Genomic DNA, 24601 nt, shown 5'->3' with positions numbered 1-24601 from the left:
AGTACGTCTCACACTTAGAATTACAAAAATTATTATTAAACCCTCTATCTCACTTTCACACTCGGTCCAAAAAGCTAGCATATTTGGGACACAAACTTATTCGTCTTTGAACTGTTTTTTCTTGGAAGGGTAAAACAAAACTAACCTCGGGTAAAATTCCTAAAATTATGTGAGCAAACAGATACATCTAGGAATTTGGAATGGCCACAGAGATGATTGAAGTAATTGAGGGTTCTATTGGCGGTGGTGAATTGAAGCAAGTCAACTACAACCACTTTCATAAGCCTGAAAGAGCAAGCAAAAAACATTGAAGCATTGAGAGCCACCAGAAAAGGAAATCTGCATAGTTTATTGGCCAAAAATAGAATATATATTGAAGTAATTAATTGCATGTAAGTAGTCCAACTCTTTCCTAGGAGTTATTTGCATAATTTGTGTGTGACTGTGACTGTGACAGTGTGTGTGGGAGAGAGAGAAAGAGAGAGGGTTGCAGGAGAAGATCGATGTAGATTTTTACATTTCATGAAAGCCAAAGCATGGAGATTGACTTCTTTACCATGCACTTTATTTTTGAAAATGCCTTCGGTTGGACAGAAATGACATGAATTTCTCACATAAATGCGGCTCAAGAAGTAAATCTGCATAGAATCTTCAACCACATGAACAACCAAAGTTTTCAAGTTTTAATTAATCCTTTCTTCAACATCTGAACGGGGAGAAATTAAGAGTTCTTTGGTAAGTTCCACATAATGGCGGGTGGGTTCTTCTTCGATCGGTCCATTGTTCTTCCAATATTTGTATAAATGAAAAATAAAAAAAAAATAAAAAGAGAGCAAGCGGACACATTTTCACATATCATTTCAAGAAAATCACTTAGTATACAGTGCATTTGATCAAGTTATGCATATCAGGCTCAATGAACACACTCTACTTCGTCAACATACATAGAATACAAGAAGAAGAAGAAGAAGAAGAAGAAGAAGAAAAATTCACAACCTCAAAGAAATTTCAGACACGAAGCCTACCATTTCTAACTTGTTGAGCAGATCACAAAGGAATTGTTGTTCCAGCCTTCCCATTTCACCTTCTTAGATTCTTTTGTATTGGAAATTGCAAAGTTAGCTAGGGTTGTTGAATGAAACTCTAAGACGATCATTTCTTTAGAGAGATGAGAAGAGAAGAGAAGAGAGATATTCAAAATCACAACATATGGGTGGTGGAAGAGGTGAAACCAGAAATATTATCACTCCATGCATTGCCATTGCCACCACCCCATGAGTATTGATCATTTCCTGAAGTACCCAAATGAGATCTTGACAAATTCAGCCCTTGATTATCTTCCATTTTCACTGATACTTCAGAATCCAATGGCTTAGACCGGAGATAGCTTGACGGCGGCGCCGGCTCAACATTCCCACCCTGATCATATTGAAACAACCCAATTGGTGCTTCCAAATTAGCCAAGAAAGGAAACTGCTGCACTTGTTGCACTTGCTGCAGCCTCCACTGCTCAGCAAAGCCAGCTGACAAAAAAGACCTACCCCCACTTGAACTAGCACCAATTTGATATTGAACATCACCGCCTGTTGCCGCCACAGTTGGCGGATATCCACCGAAATTTAAGCCGAGGTCCCCAGAAGCATAATCAGTTAGATGATGCAAAGTAGGCAAAAAAGACAAGTTTGGAGGCGGCGGAGGTGGCAAATGGCCTAACATATGATCAGTGGCTGCGCAGCCACTAGAAGATACAGTAGTACTGGTGGAAATCTCGGCTGTGGCAGGAGATTTGGATCTGCTGCTGCTTTTGCTTCTTTTGTTTCTTCTACAACCACCGCCAACCGGCACGTTCCTTAGTGCACCTCCTCTTGTCCAGTAGCGCCGACAGGTCTTGCAAAAGTGGCGAGGTTGTGTGAGGCTATAGTTGTTGAAGTAGCAAAACTTTGTATTTGTGGATTCGCATCTCGGGCATTTGAGGGTCGCCTCAGGCTGTGGAATCTTGGCTTGCCGTGCTCGATCCGCCATCGAACCTGGCCTGATCGAGCCGGGGCCACCGGTCGGTGGCGGCGGTGGAGGTGGGAGCTGGGGATTCTCAGCTCCATGACCGTGTGGTGGTTGTTGATAATTTTGTTGCTGCAAAAAAATTGAAAAGGAAATCAAATACTATATGCAGTATATTCAAGAAGCTAGCTAGAGATCGATTAAAAAGAATAGGAATATTATTTATCTTTTATTATTTTTAGCTTTTTTGTTGAAGAAGCCAGGAAAGAAAAATTTGGAAGAAATTGAAATTAAAATTAAAACCCTTACCTGTTGCTGCCAGTTGGGCGGATCCAGATAGACGGGAAGGGATGAGAAAACCATGGCTCTTAATTAGAGCTTTCTCTTTTGTAAAGGTTGATGGGGTTTCTTTTGGAGATGTTGGTGGAGAATCACATCAAGGGAGGGAGTTGCAGAGAAAGAGATCAGAAGGAGACGGAAAGATAAAGGAGGTGGGTGTTTATTTATTTTGTTCTTTCTTCTCTCATCCCCCACTTTTTGTTTTATTAAAAAAAATTTAGGGTTTGAAGAGGACGACCAAGTTTCTTAATCTGTAAGCTTCTTTTTGATGCTGTTTTACAGTGCCCTAGAAAAGATTACTGGCCATGCATAAAGAGAGAGAGAGAAAGAAACCCTAGTACGGAAAATTAATTTTAATGTAAATTCTGAGATAAATAATATATTTATATATAATAATGTGGAATATAAAAGAAGAATTAAGGTGAGTGTTGGTGGAGGGGTGCTAAGTGGAAGTGTCACAATCAATTGTACCCTTTGTTTCACCGGTATGTTTCCGGTAGAGTTCCCTCTTGTTTGTGCATGGAAATATGTAAAGAGGGAGATTATTCAAAGGTAAATATTTAAATATACATTTCTTTTGTACCATTATTAGCATTTGGGATTATATTAATTACGTACCACTTACCTACCATCAAGGACAAAATAGGATGTTACAAGTTTGTACCACACCTGCAAATTAAGAGTATATATGGTATTTTGCCTAAAGTGTGAAGAAGTGAGGGAATATTATTATTCCTAGTAGAATATATTAAGCAAATCCCTGTCATTCACTCAACATACTTTAGTCCTTTTCAACTATCCCCTAAAAATATTTCATAAAAATGAAAGTCTAGTTAATTAATTACAAATCAAAGTAAAGTAAGGAAAAATCTCACCCGAGTTAGTTAACAGTACCAAAGCGCAATGAAGGTTACTCCTAAACGGAATAGGATTCAGAGAACCCATTTTACATGCCGTTAATTAAGATTTTATTTTATTACACTTAATGATATACACGACGTCATTTGAAAATTTAAATACAAATAATTGATCATATTGAATTTGCAGTACGTGATGGGTATATATATATATATATATATATATATATATGTCACAGTTCAAGTTCATTTCATGAGTAAAACAATATCATAATGACTTTAATTTCATGATTTATGTTGCACTGCCGAACTGTCGAAATAGAAATGCCAGTTCGAATTTTGAAAAGGATGGATCATGGAAGTATTCATGACACGCTGCTGAAAGGGTCTTTGAACTCTGGTTTAATTTTAATTTCCTTTTTCAAATTAGTAGATAGAGTAGAAATAATGAGCTAATAAATTATTACCTGTTTATCTATATATTAAAAAAAGAAAATGTGCTTTTTCATGTGTGAAATATTAATACAAAGTTCAAGTACTACAGATTCTCAGTAGCTAGGTATAATCATTAACAGGAAATTATGGCCCTCCTATTAAAATATTAAAAAAAAATCTAAAAATATATAAGTTATTCTTTTGTAAAGGGAATAATAGATAAAAATATGTACAACCTAATGCGAAATCATGTTGATGGTAATATATATAAAACTAACCAAATAAATCTACCTCTACTACTTAATTTATCTGCTTTCATTTAATTTTCAGGTTGAGAGAAGAAGAAAATTAAGCTTTAGCTTACGGAATATGAACCAGCTGTAAGACAGAAAGGAAAATAAAATATACCCTTACATATCCTTAGGGAACTTTTTTATTTTTGAGTTCACACAGCTGGTTAGCCGTTAGAACTTAATTAGCACTGTCAGCTAGCTAAGGCCATTTAAAAAAAGGCAATGTACACTAGGGGAAAAATAAACTAATATATATATAAATCAAGAATTCTACAAAATTACCTTAAGAATTTTAGAGAATTATCATCCAACAAATAACATATAGAACTCATGCTTCTTTCTATGTTATGTAATGTAACAACTTTTTTTTTTTTCTTCATATGTGTTGGTATGGAAATAAATAATTACCAATAGGCCCACCCGGCTGGACAGGTCAGCCGTGGGAATTGAGTGTTAGTAGCGTTGATATAAATTATTACTATTCACTTAGACAGTCCATGCTACATGAAAACTAATCAAATATTTGCGACCTGCGACATAGCAGCTAACATTTAGGGACTACAATATTTAAAGAACCTCACTTTAAAAGCGGCACAACCCTCAAAATCATGTATTCTCTCCTCTTCTAGAGATCTTTTCTTTACACTTTTTTTTAAAAAATTATTTATTAATTTAAGCATTAAAGTTTTTTTTTTCAAATTTTGTAAGTGACCCGTCACCGATTAGAACATTCAAAATGCTGTATCACATTTGATGTAAGTATGTAACACATTTATTTTTCTAATATATGTAATGTAACAATCATAATTAAACCGATAATTAGGAGGAGCAGAAATTCCATGCATGGGTAGGTAAAGTTTACTAGGGCTACGGAAAAGAAAAAGCGATATTGGCCGCCGGATGTGGGGTGGATAGAGTGGTCGTCATCAGATGCTCATGGTCGGGCGATCCTTACTTTTTTGCTTCCCTTTTGCCACGTCAGATACCAATCGGTCCCACACCACACCTTCTTGTCAATTGCCAGCCCAGAATCTATCTCTCTCTCGGTCGGTGAAAAAGCAAGTCTTACCAGTACCCCCGCCCTTCAAGGTCCCCACCGCACGAAACTTGAGCCCCAGATTTAGGCTACAAGTTTTCCTCCACTCATTGATCTTCCAAATGCGCAACACATACTAATTTTGAGCAGATTCTGACCGTCTGATTGATCCCAAAATGTTACCCCCACCTACTGGTGGGACCGTGGGATATTATACGGTGTGCCCATGCACACACAACTTAAAAGTATTACATTGTTGATGATGGGGATCGATCATCAAATTAAGGTTCGCATATGATGATACCATAAATAAAGGTATGTTTGAGTTGTATTTAAAGGGCCTAAAAATGCGTTTAACACTTAAAAAATTCGTTTAAAGAAAAAAATATTTTTTTAGTAAAAAAATTTAAAGGTTAAAAAAACCTAAAAATAGACCAAACGTATTTTTGGCAAAAATTTAAAAATAAAATTTTTGCCTAAAAACGTTTTTTGACTTAAAAATTTTATTTCTCAAACGTAATTTTAAACAGACTCTAAGTTTATAGTTAAAAGCCTTGACACATTTACTAGAAAGGCTAAAATGCTTAGATAAATTTATTAACTTAAATAATGGAAGCTTCCTCGACCGCCAACTGCCAGCCATTGCCACGTCGATGGTTTTTTTTTTTCTTATCTTGCGAGGTGACTGTTATCGTTCCGACTGTTCAAAAATCTGCTTTTGCAACATATATATGGTATGAGGTGTGGTGAATAACTTGTATGTGAGTGGTGATTAAGGGATGATGTTTCTCTTTCTCAAGACGCGAAATGATGTTATAATTATGTTTGTTTAAAGTCAGATGAGAAAAAGGCCCTGGTGGTTCCACTAAGATGCATGATATGGGGTGGTAGCAATTGCTTTCTTTTCCTTCCTGCATCTTGTACGATATATACCTTCTATTACCAATAATGCTGGGCTAGCTATGGCCCATCATCAAGAGGATGCCACCAAATTGAAGATTCTTTGTATTACCCATAAAATTAAACAAAACAGTGTGCACATATATATACACCATGCTATTTATATCTTTGCCATATATATATGCATACATATATATATATACCTATTTGTGGGCAATGATCATGCCACACCGGTACCTAGGGCTTAATTTGAAGCACAAGAAACAGAAGAGTACATGCATGTCCATCATGCATGGAATCGAAATGATGAGAGAGTGACAGATCCCAGAAAAAAAAATGGTGAGGGGAGATAACAGGAAATGATCGATGAGACCTAAATCCAAATTTTGATGGGAAGTGAAAGGGAGAAGAGACACGTGCAATGTATGAAAGAAAGTGACCTCAAATCAATTTTAAAGTGTACACCTTAATGAAGATATCAATTGGAACAAAAACGATGGGACACCCTTGACCCCTTGCATGCAACCACGCGTTTTTGTTTATTTAAGATATTACTACCTAACTCCTAGCTCTTCATCACTCGTCTTCTCACATGGATCCAACCCTCTTTATATATATATATATATATTTTAAAGCAAATAAGAAAACGGTTATAAATGAGGATATTTTTCATTCTTAATTCCAATGAAAAAGATAATGAGCGACCAATTGAAAATGTTTCCAAACGCAAGGTTAAGTGGCTTGTCTACCTAACAAATTAATGTGCACAAGAATTTGCATTCCTGAATAGTACTTTACAAGTCTTCCAACTATGAAAAGAGGGCAAGTGAAAATGAATATCAAAAATAATTGAAGCAAAGTTCAAACCCTTGAAGAGACCTGGATATTGAATTGCAAGGATTATATTGATAGTATCACCTTCTATCTCCCTAGAGTAAATCCCAAGAGAGGCCAGGCCGCATATTCAATATAAGAAAAACTATTTCACTTAAAACTGAGAGGAATTATTTTACGGTTTAGATTTTGTTTTGTTATATTAAACAGTGTAAAATATTTCCATAAGGTAGCAATATATTCATCATATAATATATATACACTATTAGATCTGTAAAATTTAATATAAATTATGAAATGGGAATTAACTCTTCAAATTAGTTCTAATGAAAACTTTATCCTCCAAATGGAGCTCCTAACCAAATGGCAAATATATACAAATTAAAATCTTTCTTTAGGAGGATGGAATTGAAATTGAAGAATTTTTCCTTTTTATTTTTTTTTAAAAAATTGAAACAAATCTACATATGGAATAGGTGAAAGGGATAGCTTTTATTTTACGGTCAAAATTTTATTTTGTTATATTTAATGGTGCATATTGTGTCACTTTAATTGAAAATTTTAAAAAACGCTGTGATATATACACCAATAAATGTGTAAAATTTGATTTAGAGTACTATAAAATGAATCCTGATTTAACCGGTCACCTTGTTCAAGAAATTGAGTTTTGCTTAAAAATGTATCGTCTTCTACTGGAATTCATTTGATCAATGATGTCACTTTCCGCATAAATCACTAGAAAATCCATAAAAGAATATTATTGGAAATAGTTATTAATCCAAAGACTTCGGTGTAGCGTGAATGAAAATGCCCTTTAACACTTTCAACTTTTTCGCCATATTTAATTTCCTCCATCATATATGTGTATATATATAGGCAAAAGTCAATAACCAAAAAAAGATGATCAACATAAAGGAGATTTGCTCAAATACAAAAAATATCTTGTAATTAAAGGTAGTTAACGTCAATAGTAATCAACAATATTGTAATGCTGTCAATGATGGGGAAATATTTGAAGTCCCCAGTTTTCTAATTTCAAACTAAATTATTATATACGAAGACTACTCGATCTGAGTTTCATTTTCGTCGAGATAAATGGTACCTCTATTACAAACAAATTGTTGCTTAAGAAAAGTTATCTGATACCATAATAATAAATTATTAATTATTTTGAAAGTTTAAATTAATAAAAAAATATAGTTATTTTCAAGCTTAATTATTGTTTTTTTAACCAAAGATAGCGAATCTAACCATGCAAAAACCACTTAATTTATACAAACAATATGTTGTACTTATATACTTTTACATGATAATTCCAGCAATTTTTTCTGAAGGCAAGCCAAACTCCATTTAAAAAGTTGCTAGAATTAAATTCATAGTTTGTGTGGCATGTTTCTTAACAGTTGTCACTGATGAGGCTGAAAAGATGAGGTCCAACACCAACACGTACAGCTAGCTGTTTCTTCCTTCAAAATTTAAGAAGAAATAATGATTTTCTCTGGAACCAATTCACCTAAAAACTATTGAATTAGAAGAAAAAGAAAGACAGCATGAAAGTGAGCGGGCGGCTCAAAAAATGCAGGATATATATATATATATAGTAATGGCCAGAAAATTGCAGGATAGGGATCCTTTACGTGACATGCATTATATATATACATACACATATTAGTTGGCACCCATTTGATGCTTCATCCCTATTTACACCACCTTAGATATTTATTATATATATGTATATTCACTTTAAATTTTTGTACATGCTAATTAATTAAGGGGCAAGATTTTGTGTTCTTCAGGCTGCCACCTCACTCTTAGGGCATTGGATAATGCATATATATATATATATATATATACTTCCTAGCTTTTTTTGTCAACGTCCATGGGATCAAGCCATTTCTTCAAAACTCAATGTTGATTTCAAGTTTAAGCCATTGGATTAAGTATAAAGATCTCCTTTACTTCAACCACCATCTCTAAATTAAGAAATCTCCTTTAATTTGGAAAGACAAAAGAAATATACTGGCTTTTACTAAATGTGTGCTTTATATCTTAAATCAACTCAATCGTTTTGAAGCTTTTCCTGTATTTTGAAGACAATCCTCGCATTTTGAATAGCTAGTCACATTCAGATAGGTGAGGGTTCCAAATCATGCTTCCTAAATAATCCTACGTTAATGTTTTTTTCTTCTTCTTTCCTTTATATAGACATTTTTGTTGCTTTTATGAAAGGATGAGTTAAGTAGGCATTGCTTTGCATGCACCCTATCCTCACAAGTCAATCTCTTTCTAGCTTCCTGCATTCTTTCACTTTTATGACACAGTAATTGACACTAAATCAGAATTTCTCAAAAGACCACCTACATAAAATCAAGGAAACAATTACCTAGTTTGTCCTAGAATTAATTAAATCTCATAATAAGCTACTTTAAATGGAAGTCAATAAATCACATTATAAGACTCCATTTTGTTGGGAACTATTTTTTATAACGGACAACTAACTAACGTCCTCGGCGCCAAAAACTACCTTTGTTTTACTGCCGGCCTGCTGCCGACTGAGCTCATATAGTCATATGAGAGGAAATATTGAAATTTGGACATGATCTAAACAAAGTCAAGCACTAGGATTAAGATTCCCTGAAATTCTCTATCTTAATTACTTGGAATATTTCGGACAGGAAATTCCAAGAGATCCCGGTCCAAAGAATTGAACCTGTAAGTCATACATGCTGATCAGACAGAAAGGAATTTCAAGAGATCTTGATCCAAAGCAGTGAATTTATTAGTTGTACGTGCGGATAGTGGTAAAAGTTACGCGCGCAGTACCGTGCAATTAATATGAAAGAATGAATACATGATAAAGGCAAAATTATGCTTAGCCTCCCTAATTAAACTTTCACATCAATTGCAATGTTTCTCCAAACTAAAAAGAAAAAGTTGTAATTGACTCTTCAAACTACTTCCACCTTCACTTAACTCCCGTTATTAAAATTTTTTGTTAAAATTTGACGGAAAATGCATCACGTACGGGAAATGAAATGTCTATTATACTCCCAATGAGATCGATGTGTAAAAATACCAATAAATCCATGTTAGTAAACTATGTATGTATAAAGTCCTCCATTCATTTACACATACATAGATACATGTATATGAATTAATGTAAACATTCTAAGAAATATTTCTATGTGAAATTCAAACCAGATAAACTCAGGAACACCCAGTAATTGTGAAACACTTGTGTTTCGTTAATTAAGTAGGCAAAAATGGAAAATGCTTTTCAGTTTTCGGAGTTGGAGGGATCGTGCATGGGATCAAAACCTTAGCAATTAGTTGTAACTATCTAAAATCTATGATCTGTACATGTACATGCATCATGCATGTGAGATTAAATTAAAAAAAAAAAAAAAAAAAAAATGAAGGTTGGTGGTGCTGTGTATTGGAATCTAATTCCCTGTCTAGTCAATCTCTGCAGGATATGTCTTTAACCCATTTTCATGCAAAAAGTAGGGTCTTCTTGTATATGCATATATAGTTGGAAAGGAAAGCTTGGCCTGCAGCTTTTGCCCCCATTCTTTTCTTCATCACTCCCCTGTTACCTCCCCTTCCCACATTTTCACACAACTTAAACAACAAAAAGGGTCAAAGAATATGTATTAATCACAGGCTCTCTCTCTCTTTCTCTCTCACTCACTTTTTTCGTTAGCTTTAGTCACGTGTGAGTAACTTGACCATCAGCGCTGTAAATCAAATGAAGATTAAGAAGAAGCAGACAAATCTAACTCTCAATCGTGCTCACGTGCTTCATCTCTTGTAGATTCTCGTGGGAGATTCCAAATTATTTGTTTATAACACTGCATGCTCGAGACGCGTGCGGCGGGTTAGGCTGCTTAGTTTTGTAATCAAAAGCCTTTATTTTCCCTTCTTTTTCTTTTTCTGCGCGCTTCGTTTTATCGTAAGCTTTTAGACGTAAAAGATGGTGGTCCATCCGATTTTTCATCAGTTTATTATGCTGCTTCCAAATAATGGAGCAAATGTGGGCCTCAATCTGCTCATTGGGCTACAGTGGGACAATAGTTATCTTCATTTTACGGTTAAGTATTTAAATTAATGTATTTAAATATTTTAAATTATATATATATAGCAACATATTCATTAAGTTGCATTATTTATATTGTTAGTGTTATATAAAATAAAATAAAATCTCAATAGTAAAATAGCTCATTATTCCGTCGACTTACTATACCTTGATGAACTAGTAGTTTAAAAAATGGTTTTAAAATGTAATTAATAAAAATATGAATTTTAAGAGTACAATTAAGCGTTTAGTAAAATTTATAAAAGAAAAATTTGTAAGTTATAAATGTGTGGTTTCTCCTATGTGGAGTACTTTTTACAATTTTATTTGATAACGCGCATCTAACCTGCAAAATTATAATGCCAAACACAGTACTCTGTGAGAAAGAACAGAAAAAATAAACCAAAGAATAAGTGCTTTTGAGTGAAATCACTTAACTTTTTACTGGTTTCCACCATTTGAATTCGTTTTTTCTTCTTTTTGGTGGAAGACCAACTTTGTCATTGTCTTACTTCCCCCATCATTACAAAATGCAATAACACACCCATACCATCACGCTCTCGCTTTCCACGCAATGATTTCTTATATATGGGAGTGGGCCTCATTTCATTTCAAATCATAAATGATCTCATTTTAGCAGTCGACATAGTGAATTATGTCGTGACCCGTTACCTCGCGGTTTGAATAGAGTTTCCAAGCCCATCTTTCAAGCCCATGGATCAAATCAGCCCATAACATTTTGGGCTTACTTTGCTAGGAAGCTTAGGCTCAACTCCTATGAGTCCTGCTCGGACATATTAGTCCCACGAATCAAAGAAAATTCAAGTATAGGCCAGACTAAGATGATCTATCCTAAGGTTTTTGGAATGATTAGCCAAGTATTTCAAGCCTGTTAATTGGAATCGTTTAAAGTAAAGGCCCAAATGCAGTTAAGTGGCCCAAACTTTTGCAGAGAATCTTTAGTCCCACAAACATAAAGTAAACCTTCTCAATTATTGCATTAAATAACATAATTAATCACACAAACAAGGCTTCATCCGAAAGAAAGAAAAAACAAAAAAATCATTATCCAAAAGAAAAATACATACATAGTTACATACACAAACTTTCCACCATGTCATAACATAAATCACTTTGAAAGCAACGATTCGATAAGAGTAGCAATCGCGGCAGTTGGATCCCCAAAAATGGCTGAAATAATGAGCTTGAGAGCCACTTTTACCATCTTCCAATACTTACGAACCTTCATTTTGCTTGAGCTTCCTCCCGTTTGTTGTACTATGTCTTTGTTTGGAACCACAATCTGCAACCCCGTGTTACTTGTATTAACGACGTTGTTTTGTCCATTAAAATAACCCTTCTTCCAATTCTCAAGAATCATGTCCTTTACACATGCCACATGATAACAATATTGGCCACATGTCGATTTATAGGACCAGCCTTTGAACCCCTTTGATATTTTTTTACTTCCACATTTTAGGCACTTTGTTGAGACCTTATTACTGAGGTGCAGGGTGACTCCATCACCAATTAGGGTACGCTGAAGCTTCATACAACATGGGTGTAGGTCATGTGCTTCATCGTGCAAGCATTGATACACAAACCCTAGCACGTCTTTCCCACAAGCATCACACACTCTACCCGTTGCATTTTCGCATAATATAAAGTGACACTTACTCAAAAATGGATGGAAAGAGGAGGGATCAGTCTTTGCACATTCCTCATGAAGATTGAAATTGCACTCTTTGCACTTGAAACATGGTTCAAACCCTATTTCTTTGCATCCGTCGCAATGATAAGGTTCTTGGGCAGATTCAAGTACCAAAACATGTGGGTGGCTAAAATGCTTGGTCTCTGTATACTTCATTTTTGAGAGGACTAATTGGGTCAAAAGATTCTTGTTTCCTTGCTAATTTCCTGCACATAACGTACAAAAATGCAAGAGCCAAGCGTTACAAGAAATTCTAAATAATGTAGCAACCCTTAAATAAATATAAATTTTATACACTTTAATTGGGTAGAAATTTTACATAAAATAAATAATAAGCTAAAAAACGAAAGAAAGCCCTTTTCTTTCTTTTTTTTTTAATTTTTTTTTTATCGTACTGTAGAGAAACAAAAATTCCTAGCTGCGAGACAATCCCCAACTTGAGATGATTTGATGTTGACAATTACATAATTAATTAATGATGGAAGAGGCACTGCAAAATAATAATTAAAAACAAAAACATTAAGAGGTCTTGCATAGCAAGAGTCAAATTAAGCTTATGATTGCTCTTACATTTTACCAAATAGGGTTTTCTAGACACGATTTAATGTTGTTTTGGCAAGTATATATTGACCGGCCACTTTAATTGTCATGTCTGAAAGTAGAAATTGTATTTTCAGGAAATAATTTTAGATAAAATCATTCTTTAAAAACGCATTTATTTATCAACTGAAACGCATTGCTGATGCTTTTTCATGTATTCAACTGAAATCTCCTTAATTTATTTATCCTCAAAGCTTATATATATATATATATATATATGGCCAAAATTATATTATACAGAATTCATTAAAGAAATCAAGAAGAGAGTAGAAAACCAGGAAAAACCAAATGAATATACATAGCTAGAAATTAGAATATTAGAAATTAGATAAATGGCGAAAGCCTCTCAGAGTGATTCATCACAGAGGGAATTTTCAAGGAATACTGCATACGTATTTCCCAGATCGAAGTGAATATGAGGAAAAGAAAGGGAAAAATCAACAATAGTTCATCGAAATGGGCAAGCGATTAAGCAGAGATTCTCTTCGCTCACCTTTCAGAACTCTGAGCTCCGAACTTTGAGGAAAAACAGGGTTCCAAAAAAACGGTATAAAGAGAAAATGAATTAATTATCAGGTATTTGTAAGAGAGAAAAGCGCGTGAAGGCGAAATAGCCGCGAACCTGCGGCGGAGACTGGAGACATGCGGGGGTTTAGGGAACCGCGGGAGAAAGGCGCGTGGAGACGAAATGGCCGCGAAACCTGTGTCGCAGGCGCGGGGCCGCGGGGGCTTGTGAGTTGGAAATGTTTGCAGCATGAGTAATTTTAAACGAGTAGTGATACGTACTTAATTTTCATTCTACTATTACATAATTGGGCTAAATTGGCTAATAGTGTCTTGGTGTTCATAAGCTATTGGACAAACTTTCATTAAAAAAATATATATTTTTTTTAAAATTAAGAATTGATGGGTACGGTCACATCAATCCAATTATATGAGAATAAGATCAGAATTGAGTAATTAATATTATTCATTCTAAATATTTGGAGTGTATAAGCGAGCGGATATTCAATCTATCTAGTAAAGTAATATGAAATCAATATATTTTCAAATAATTAGGGCTTTAAAAAATTAAAACAAATCTAAAACATTAAAAATCGACCCTAATTATTTTCAAAATCGTTTAAAATAGGCTATAATAGAAACCTAAATAATACCCGAGAGACTAAAGTACGCTGATTACCTAAAATGCGGATAGCGGATAATAACCGCAATAGCCGTGCAAATGCAGTTAATAAAAACATGATATGGATGTGAATATTTAAAAGTGATATTCGCATTTTGTGAATGCAATTACGAAGATTGCAAATAATTAACCGCATCCACATGCATACCCCTACCAAATATTAATATATATCTTATTTCACTTTCATATTATTGGGTTGATGAGATGCCCATCCATCTTCTATGATTATTAATTTTTAATAAAGATCGATCTAAGAGCTGATTATTATTTTCATTTCTACCCAAAAATATAAAAAGTATTATAGAAAATTAGTATTCGGCATTAAAATTTGTTGTATAGACATCAAACCCGACAATTTTTTTTTTTCTATTTATTTCCAATAACCAATCTTCTCCTTCATTACAAAGAAGGGAAATGGAAACTTCACTATAGTTGTTACCTCCCGCGTAACCGGCTTTAATGTTTTCACTTGAAACAAAGTAACGTGTTGAAGATTTAATAACCGGCCATAGTAAAGATTGCCAACAACCAATCTGGTCAATCTTTTCTCAACCACAGCGCAACAAACATATGAACGCACGCCAGGGGAGGGAGGGAGTTTTTTTTTTTTTTTTTTTTTCAAAAATCAGTGAGCAGAAACAACCTTTGTTTTTGGAGAGCGGGAGACAACCCACGCCCACAGGACTCCATCGATGTCGCCATCTCACTCCTCACCTACACATCCCTGGTTCAGGGTTGTATTTGAATCGAGCTGAACTAAGCCGAGCCGGTACTTATGCAGTAGGCTTGGTGAAAATTAGTCTAGGGTTGAACTTGGCTTGAGGTCGGTCTGAGCTTGGGGCCCCTAATCGAAACAACTCGTTTTTCTTTCAGCGTGTTCGAGCTTGACTCGAACTCAATAGGCAAAAACCCAAATAAACGAGCTCGTTTTATTTTATTTTTTATTTTTACACAATTTTGGCACTTTTTTTATTTACACAATATAAGTGTTGATCAAATTCATTCATCAAACAATAAATCCTGGCAAATTTCATTAATAAGAAACTTCAAGTCTATACAAATATATATTAGAGGCCGGTGTCAAAAAATACCGAGAAATTGGAATTGGAACCGAAAAACCAGGAAACCGAGGATTCGGTTCCAATTCCGGTTGGAAAAAATCAAAAACCGGGTACCCCAGTTCCGGTACCCGGTTTTTACCAAGTTACTGGGAACCGGGAAAATTTTACATATATTTTTATATTTTATATTTTTTTTTAGGTTTACTCCCTCTGCCTTCTTTTTTTCTTCTTCATTTCTCACACGCCGTCACCCATTCCATTCTGCCTCTGCCCTCTTTTCTAGTTTTCTCATTTTTCTCTTCCAAAACCCGGCCTTTCTCTCTGACTCTCTCTTTCTCACTTCCTCTCCCTCTCTCGTGACCTCCGTACAGATCTACCCCTTGAGCTAGTAGGATTGTAGGAAGTTGGGGAAGGGAGATTTTTGACAGTGGAAGAGAAAGGTTGGTCTGTCTAACAAATGCTGACCCTTTTGGTTAGAACGTTTGGTTGGTCCTCCCCTGCCTCGTACACTTTCTACCTCTGATCCCTCTCATAGAGAACACAGAATCTACCAGTCAATCCAAACAAAATCCTATAACCCATCTTTCACCTTCTCATCATTGGGTGGTACACATTTTCATCATCCAAGATATGAACTACACGTGTCCATTTCTGCCTGGGAAAAACATGGGGGCGTGTATATATATAAGTCAGGCTGCAGAATAATGAAAAAGAATTCTCAATTTTGTCATACTTGAAGAGCTTTCTTTATTTAGTCTAGATTTCCATGACCCCATTTGATGATCATTGGGGGTATTCATAGAGCAATGCATTATTTGGAAAGAGCTCAAAGAAGATTTCCTGCAGATATAGCGTAAGTCAATCTCAGCCTCACAACTTTTCCTTCTTAGCCTCTTCTTTTTCATGCTTTTAAAAACCGGTTTTTGGACCGGATAAAACCGGAACCGGCCGGTAACCGGGACCCCGGTTAACATGGATCTAGTTTCTAGTTTCGGTTGCCCAAAACCAAGAAGCGAGATATCCCGGTTCCGGTCCTCGGTTTTGGCCAAAATCCCAAAAACCGGACGGGATTGACAGGCTTAACAAATACTAACTTCAATCAAAGTTAGAGCTTGGAACTGAGAAATACTGTTTAAATGAGCTTGTGCCAATCATAATTTTGGTGATTTTAATTTTTTTAATTTTGTTAATTATATTTTTTAACTCTATTTTTATTTTTATTTTTTATTTCTACATATTTTATGCCTCTTTAGACAAAGCGCGCGGTACAAGGAAGAATTAAGAAAAGCTACGAGCAAATAATAATATATGTAAACCTTCTCAATTATTGGATCAAAGAACATAATTTATCACACAAACAGTACTTCATCCAAAAGAGAAAACATACACACTTATAGTCTTATATACGTATACGTACGTAAATTAGTGGCCCAATTGCAGTTAAGTGACCCAAACTATTGCAATCAAACGGGGAAGTTATAATTGTCCGATAATCTTATTAAACTTGCTGTCATTGTACCTCTCGTCACTCTTCTCTTTGCTTCCTTTTCCATGATTCTTTTAAATCTTTTCTGTTTTTGGTTGCTGAAACTTCAATTGGAGTTGTCCGTTGAAAAATGTAATTTTTGTATTTTATCTATTTTCTGATTTGAGGACGACTAAGATGTTTTAGTATATGGATCCGAGGAAAGTTTGGAAGCTATAAACTTATTTGGTCGCAGAAAATGAGAAACGAAGAGAAATTGCTTTAAAGTTATTTTTCTTTTACATGATTAAAATTTCATGTTTCTTAAGAAATTATCACCCACATTGTCTAAGAAATGAAATTTGGATTCATAACATGCCACCGTTTTAATATGTGTGTGGCATTTTTCAAGTGTTTCAACTTAAATTACATAATTTGAGAATCTACAATTTCTTTAAAATTGTAGAACATCCTTAATTCCTTATCCTTATGGACCTTATCATTGTCCTTATATATATAATTTCTTCAAAATTATTTAAAATAACCCAAAAAAAAACACTCAAGTAAAACCTCAAACGCCATCAATATACCCTAAGGCCCATACAAAAAGCCGTTATTAACCACCAGTTATATTGAAATCTATTACTACTAGCCGCCAATTATTTTATAATCGCCTAAGCGAAGTGGTTAGTGGTACTCTTCAGGAAGATTGAAATTGAACTCTTCTTTACACTCAAAACATGATCCAAACCCTACTTCTCTGCGTCCATCGCACTAGCAAGGTATGGGTGGCAAAAATGCTTAATCTTTGTGTTGAGAGAATATTGTGTCAAAAGATTCTTTTTTTAGAAAAGTTAACATACGTCCCTCAAATTGACAATGTTTTTTTTTTTGAACTTTTAATTTGGAAAATGTCCTCCCCCAACCCAAACTACCAAAATATTGCCAATGTTCTAGGCTAACAAAAAGACAAAAATGACCATAAATTTTTATCTGAAAGACAAAAATACCCCTACAAATTCAAAAAAAAAAATCTAATTTTTTCTTTACAAAATGGAATCCTGAAATCCCAAAATCCACGTAAGGTTTTACATCAATTCCACCACAAACATCAATTGTTTGTTTTCTCCAGGGCTTGTTTTCTCTTATCAATCTCTTCTTTGGACCGTTTCGCCTTGTAATCGGTGATGGTGATCTTGCAACTTACACCAGTGGTCTCCTCCACAGCAGAAACATTCAAGATACCATTAACATCTATCTCAAACCATACTTTCATATTAGCGACACCCTTGGGTGCTGCAAGAATGGGGGAAAGCCTAAATTCTCCCAACCAGTTGTTATCCACAGCTCTCGCTCTCTCACCCTCGTAAATTGGAAACAAAACAGCAGTTTGGTTGTCATAGGAGGTGGTGTAGTTATTCTCCATCTTGGTGGGAATGACTGTATTCCTCGGAATCACAACAGACATCTCACCTCCGATTAACTCCACTCCAAGGGATAGAGGGTTGACATCCATGAGCACAATCTGTTGAACTTTCCTACTACCCTTACCAGCCATCTTTGCAGCTTGAATAGCGGCTCCATAAGCCACAGCTTCATCTGGGTTGATGCTCTTGTTAAGCTGCTTTCCATCAAACAAGTCCTGCAACAATTGCTGCACCTTGAGAATTCTAGAAGAACCACCAGTAAGAACGACATCATCTACTCCTCTCTTGTCCATCTTAGCATCACTCAGACATTTCTTCACAAGCTCAATAGACTTTCTAAACAAGTCCATATTAAGTTCCTCAAATCTTGCACGGGTAATAATTGAGTAGAAATCAATACCATTGTATAAAGAATCAACTTCAATGGTAGTCTCAGTTGCAGAAGAAAGAATCCTCTTTACTCTCTCACAAGCAGTTTTCAACCTCCTCAGAGCTCTAGGATTTCCACTAATGTCTTCCTTGTATTGTCTCTTAAATACTTCAACAAAGTGCTTTAACATCATGTTGTCAAAGTCCTCACCTCCGAGGTGAGTGTCTCCCGCGACAGCTTTCACTTTAAAAGTACCATCATTAATGGTAAGTAGTGAGACATCTGCAGTACCACCACCCAAATCGAATATCAACACATTTCTCTTATCAGTGCCCACATTTTCAAGACCGTAACCAATGGCAGCTGCCATTGGTTCACTGATTATCTGCATGACATTGAGTCCTGCAATGTCTCCAGCATCCTTTGTGGCCTTACGCTGTGAGTCATTGAAGTAAGCTGGGACAGTGACTACAGCATTTTTCACGGTTCTACCAAGGTAGGCCTCGGCAATGTAACGCATCTTTTCAAGGACCATGGCTGAAATTTCCTCGGCAGCAAAATGCTTCTCTTCACCCTTATAAGTTGCTACAATCATAGGCTTATTGGTAGAACCTTCAATGACCCTGAATGGCCAAAGCTTGATATCATTTTGAACTAAAGAATCTTTAAATCTTCTACCAATTAACCGCTTTGCATCTACAAAATAATAAATAAAATAATTTCACAAAGAGTAAAGCAGAAGAAGAAACAGATATCAATATTGACGAGTATATATATATATCAACCGGCATGTTAAGAATTACAAATAATATATATAACAATTACAAATACTAGTAGATGATGGGTTGCAACTTGCAAGTTTATTTTATTTGTTATTATTTTTAAAACAAACAATCATTCAAACAAAGGGTGCATTTTTTTAATATTTCTTAAGAGATCACTCAAAATGATTTTCATGAATCTCTTTTAGCTATTGATCGAGTCTTGAATTAAAAATAGTCATCATGTCACATCCAGATTTATGACCAATCACCTTTTGCCGGATGTGTGATTTTTTTGTATTTTTTTTTAACTCAATTCAAAATTGTGAATATTGATAAAAAAAAAAAATTTTGAATTATGTTTCAATGGTTTAAAGAATATAAAATAAATTTATAAAAATACAATTAGAAAAAAAAAAAACAAAATAAAAAAAATAATATTTGGGGTGGCCGGTCCCAACATCGATTTTGGGGTGGTTTAGCCACTCTCGAAACAAGTAAAGTTGGCTAAGCGATTTTCAAAAACTGATGGGAGTGGCTGAACCACCCCCGAAAACTTATGGGAGAGGTCGAGCCCCTCAAACGCTTAGGGGGTGGTCTAATGATCTCTACCCTTAAATACATTTTAAAAAAAAAAAAAAAAAAAAAAATTATTAATGATATTTTTTAGTTCGGTTGAAAATTATTTAGTTGAGTTGAGAAAATTTGATGTTAAATCAACAAAAATAAAACAAGAAAAGTTGGGAAAAATAGGCTAAAATCTGCTCCTTTCGGCCAACTTGAACATGTAGAAGGCACTGACCATAAATGGGCGCCAGCCCTTGTCAAGCACGCGATACAAGGGAAATAGAATGAAAGAAAAAGGAATAAAGAGAGTAGGGGAGATTACCAAAGATAGAGTTAGTGGGGTTTCTGGCGATCTGGTCCTTGGCTGCTTCACCAACCAAGCGCTCTTTGTCAGTAAAGGCAACATGAGACGGCGTCGTCCTGTTGCCTTGATCATTCACTATGATCTCCACTCGATCATGCTGCCACACTGCCACGCATGAGTACGTCGTCCCCAGATCAATCCCTATCGCTGGCCACTCATCTCCTTCGCCGGCCATTCTCGACGTCTAGAAAATAACGAAAATGAAGAAGACTCTGAGTGAAAGGCACTGAATGGGTTCAGGATGGTCCTGAGCGAATACAATGGCTAATCACTTCATTTAAAGGAGCGTTGTTCTGACTTGTCAATGATGCATATTTTATTCATTATTATTTTAATAATTAACAATTACTGAATTTCTTATGATAATAGATGCCGTAAACATCCTTGCATAATTTTCATATATAGTCGACGGAAAAAAGTCTTCCTATAATAAAACATATATACATGAAGAAAATGAATATATAGTATTAAACGTCTACATGCATATATTTATTCAACCAATCATACACCATTTAGTTAGTTAACAACAGTTGAAATCTATTCTCGAAAAATTAAAAATAAAATAAAAAAACAACAACAACAACAGTTGAAATCTGGTACGTTGATATTCACAATCTCAGTAAGTTCGATCATACTGCATATATAATTAATAAGTTTTCAATTTTCATGCATGCATGCTAGGCAAAATTCCTCTAAATACTCACTTAACATTAGTTGAAGTAAAACAGAAAAATGGTCATTTAAAATGAAAGTTAAATGGTTTGCTCAAGTCATGCATGAATTGAAGATTATCTCGTTTATTTTATCTTCAAAGCTGGTGACATATATATTCATTTCATTAATTATTGTAAATTAACGATGGGTGCATAAGTGATTTTAAATGTTTACCAAGAAACTTCGCAACGCTAAAGTGATCAACCATATAAATAACTAAACAACTCTTGTTCCAATATTCAAATAATTCAACTATCCAGAACTTTTATATCATATTATACACGATTCATTAAAGAAATCAGGAAAACTGAAGAGAGTAGGAAACCAGGAAAAACCAAATGAATACATACAAATTAGAATATTTAAGGCCATACGCGCGTTTGATTTACAGAAAATACATAAATCATAATTGTATCCATAAATTGCGAAAGTACCGGATATATGAGCGAAGAATAAGAACAGGTTATGTGGCTAAAGAGATAAAGCTACTAAACTTCACCTGATTTTTTATTTTAATTTATATTTTATTTAAATATTATTTTTTAGTGGATTCGGCTTCTGTGTCGTTAAAAATTAAAGAACTTATGATCTGCTATAAAAACATGAACGGTGAAAATTGAATTAAAATAAATTTAAAGCATACACATCACATCATGTACATATACTTTTAAAATTACTATTTAATCAGAATTCGATAATGATCAATAATAAGTTCAATAGTAATTTTAAAAGTTACATCATTTTTAAAGTGACAAAAAAATATAGGAGCGCCTTCTAACATTACTCGCCACTTTGTCATGTTTGCAAGTAGAAATTGTACTTTGAGGAAATGATTTTAAATGAAATTATTATTCAAAGACGCATTTTTAGTTGAAATAAAATAGAAAAATGGTAATTTAAAATGAAAGTTATGGTTTGATCAAGTGAACATGAATTCAACTGAAATCTTGTTTATATTTTTCTTCAAAGCGTGTGACATTGATTTCATTATTTGTAAACGGTACGTACGTACGTTTACCAAGAAACTTCATAACACTTATAAAACAACCCTTGTTCCATTAAAATAATTCAACTACGTACCCAGCTGAACTTTTATGGCCTGGGGGAACTGGGTGGCCGTGGGAACAAAAGCGCGTGGAGACGAAATGGCCAGGAAACCTGTGTCGATGGGAGACGTAAGGGCTGGGGTTACTGCTGGGGGCTTGTGAATTGGAAATGAAATGGAAATTTTGTAGAATAGACATGCAACCGACTTTTTTTGTTTTTTTCTTCTTCTTTTTTTAATAATTTCCAACAATCAATTATCTTCTCCTTCATAACTAAAGAAAGTTGGGAACTTCAGTAGTTGTTTCCTCAATGTCGTGTTGAAGATTCAATATACGGGTAAGGAGTCAACTGCCAACATATATAAGAGCTTATCTAATACTAGATATTTTATCTATTCAAAAAAACATATTTTTTTTTTTTAAAAAAAAAAAAAATACCTACTACATTTTTTAATATAAATTCTACAAAATTCTTTATTTTATTTAAATATTTTATTTTTTAGTGGATTTGGCTTATGTGCGGTTAAAATTAGAACAACATATTTGTTGTAAAAAAAAAAAAAATTGAATTACAAAAATTTTAAAGCATACGATATTGGTTTTTTTTTTTTTTTTTTAAAAAAAAAAAATCGTGTTTTAAATTAATTAACTAACATATCCATTTAAATGGTGGTAAAACATTTCAAGTTTTAGATTAGCTTTAATTTCTTCAACGGTTCAACCCCTCTCTCTCCATGATTATTCCTCATCATCTTCGCTTTTCCAAAAATTTTCCAGACGAGGAAGAGGATGTCCAAAGAGAAGGAATAAGAGGGTTGATGTTGTCAGATATTATATTAATTTATCACTTATTTTAAGAGCTTAAGCTGATAGAACTGAGTGAATTTAATTATTTAATTAATATCTTAACACTGCTCCCTACGTGTATGCTACTCCGAACACACCTTCCTTAAATATGAAGTGCAAAATGCTTCATGCATGTGCATGCATGATACAATGAAATAATAAATTCTCGATGTTCATGCACACTAGGCAAAATGCTTGGTCATTCGTCCCTCTAAATACTCACATGTGCTACATATTGTCTCTTTATGTTAAATTACTAGTTGTCCCAAATGGTTAAGCTGATAAGAATAACAAATAAGTAAATTTAATCATTTAATTAACACCCTCATGTGTGAGCTCAAACTCCCTTTTAATAGGTGTAATAGGTGAGGCCCAACACGTGAAATATTTTGATTTAAATGAGGACAAATGACGGAGTAAAGGTTCAAACTCATAACATTTAGTTCTGATACCATATTAAATTATCAGTTATCCCAAAAGTTTAAACTGATAAGAATAAGTAAATTTAATCATTTAATCAACACTTTAACAAGACAAAGCCATACAAGAAAGAATCAAGAACAGCCACGTGCATATAATAATATTAAACCTTCTCAATTATTGGATTAAAGACCATAATTTATCAACACAATTAATTAAACAGCTTCATCCAAAAGAGAAAAATAAAAATAAAAATAAAAAATAAAAAATAAAAAATAAAAATACACGTACTTATTTACACAAACTTTATGTCCTGCATGCATAAAATAAATCAGTTTGAAAGCAAAGCTTGGATAAGGGTCGCAATCAGGGTAGTTGGATCCCCAAAGATGGCTGAAATAATGAGCTTGAGAGCCACTTTTGCCATTTTCCAATACTTGCTAACATTCATTCTGCTTGAGCTTTCTCCTGTTTGCTGTACTATATCTTGGTTTGGAACCGTAATCTGCCACGCTGTGTTATTTCCATCAAAATAACCCCTCCTCCAATTTTCAAGGACTAAGTCCTTGACACATGTCACGTGGTAGGAGTATTGGCCACAATCCGATTCATAGGACCAGCCTCTGAATCCCCTTGAGACTTTCTTACTTCCACATTTTAGGCACTTGGTTGAGACCTTTTTCCTAAGGTGTAGTGTCACCCCATCACCAATTAAGGTACGTTGAAGCTTCATGCAACACGGGTGAAGGTCGTGTGCTTTCTCGTGCAAGCATTGGTACACAAACCCTAGCACATCTTTCCCACACGCATCACAGTATCTAGCACTAAATCCAGGTGCGTTTTCATAGAACCTGAAGTTGCACTTACGGAAAAAGGGGTGGAAAGCGGAGGATTGAGGCATTGCGCACTCCTCGTGAAGATTGAAATTGCACTCGTCGCACTTGAAACATGGCCCAAACCCCATTTCTTTGCATCCATCGCATTGGTAAGGTTCTTGTGCAGATTCAAGTACCAAAATGTGTGGGTGGCTCAAATGCTTAAACTTCGTATACATCGGCATATCTTTCCTTGTTGAGATGACTCTGTCAAAATTCTTGCTTTCTTAGTGTGCTAATTTCCTGCGCATAACAAGTTGCTTAATTAATAAGGTTTTGGAGTTTGAACTTATCAAAGACATATTGCCCAGCCAATTAAAATAAATAAATCAAAGAGCTAGGCAAGAGTTATATAATATAAGAATCTTATCATTATAGCATACTTGATCAACATAACAAGTAATAGTTTTATAAATTATGA

The 24601-nt window shown here is 34.6% G+C and overlaps 3 protein-coding genes across 3 annotated transcripts; all 3 read right to left on the bottom strand.

The window, feature by feature from the left end:
- Nucleotides 1-843: 843 nt before the first annotated feature.
- Nucleotides 844-2484, bottom strand: LOC132187553 (dof zinc finger protein DOF3.6-like). The gene is made up of 2 exons (XM_059601900.1): nucleotides 2308-2484; nucleotides 844-2130 (listed from the first exon to the last, which is right to left on the bottom strand). The coding sequence occupies exons 1-2, from the start codon at nucleotides 2359-2361 to the stop codon at nucleotides 1201-1203; spliced, it is 984 nt and encodes a 327-aa protein (XP_059457883.1). The 5' UTR covers nucleotides 2362-2484; the 3' UTR covers nucleotides 844-1200.
- Nucleotides 2485-17901: 15417 nt separating this feature from the next.
- Nucleotides 17902-20455, bottom strand: LOC132188092 (heat shock cognate 70 kDa protein-like). Its single transcript, XM_059602502.1, has 3 exons — nucleotides 20238-20455; nucleotides 18451-19283; nucleotides 17902-18411 (listed from the first exon to the last, which is right to left on the bottom strand). Exons 1-3 carry the CDS (start codon nucleotides 20452-20454, stop codon nucleotides 17902-17904), a joined length of 1560 nt encoding a protein of 519 aa, XP_059458485.1. The 5' UTR covers nucleotide 20455.
- A 3181-nt stretch (nucleotides 20456-23636) lies between these two features.
- Nucleotides 23637-24269, bottom strand: LOC132188091 (uncharacterized). The gene has a single exon (XM_059602501.1). The coding sequence runs from the start codon at nucleotides 24267-24269 to the stop codon at nucleotides 23637-23639; it is 633 nt and encodes a 210-aa protein (XP_059458484.1).
- Nucleotides 24270-24601: the final 332 nt, after the last annotated feature.

This window comes from Corylus avellana, chromosome ca7 (genome assembly GCF_901000735.1).
Source record: "Corylus avellana chromosome ca7, CavTom2PMs-1.0".
Classification (NCBI taxonomy): domain Eukaryota; kingdom Viridiplantae; phylum Streptophyta; class Magnoliopsida; order Fagales; family Betulaceae; genus Corylus; species Corylus avellana.
This window is presented reverse-complemented; position numbering and strand designations above follow the sequence as displayed.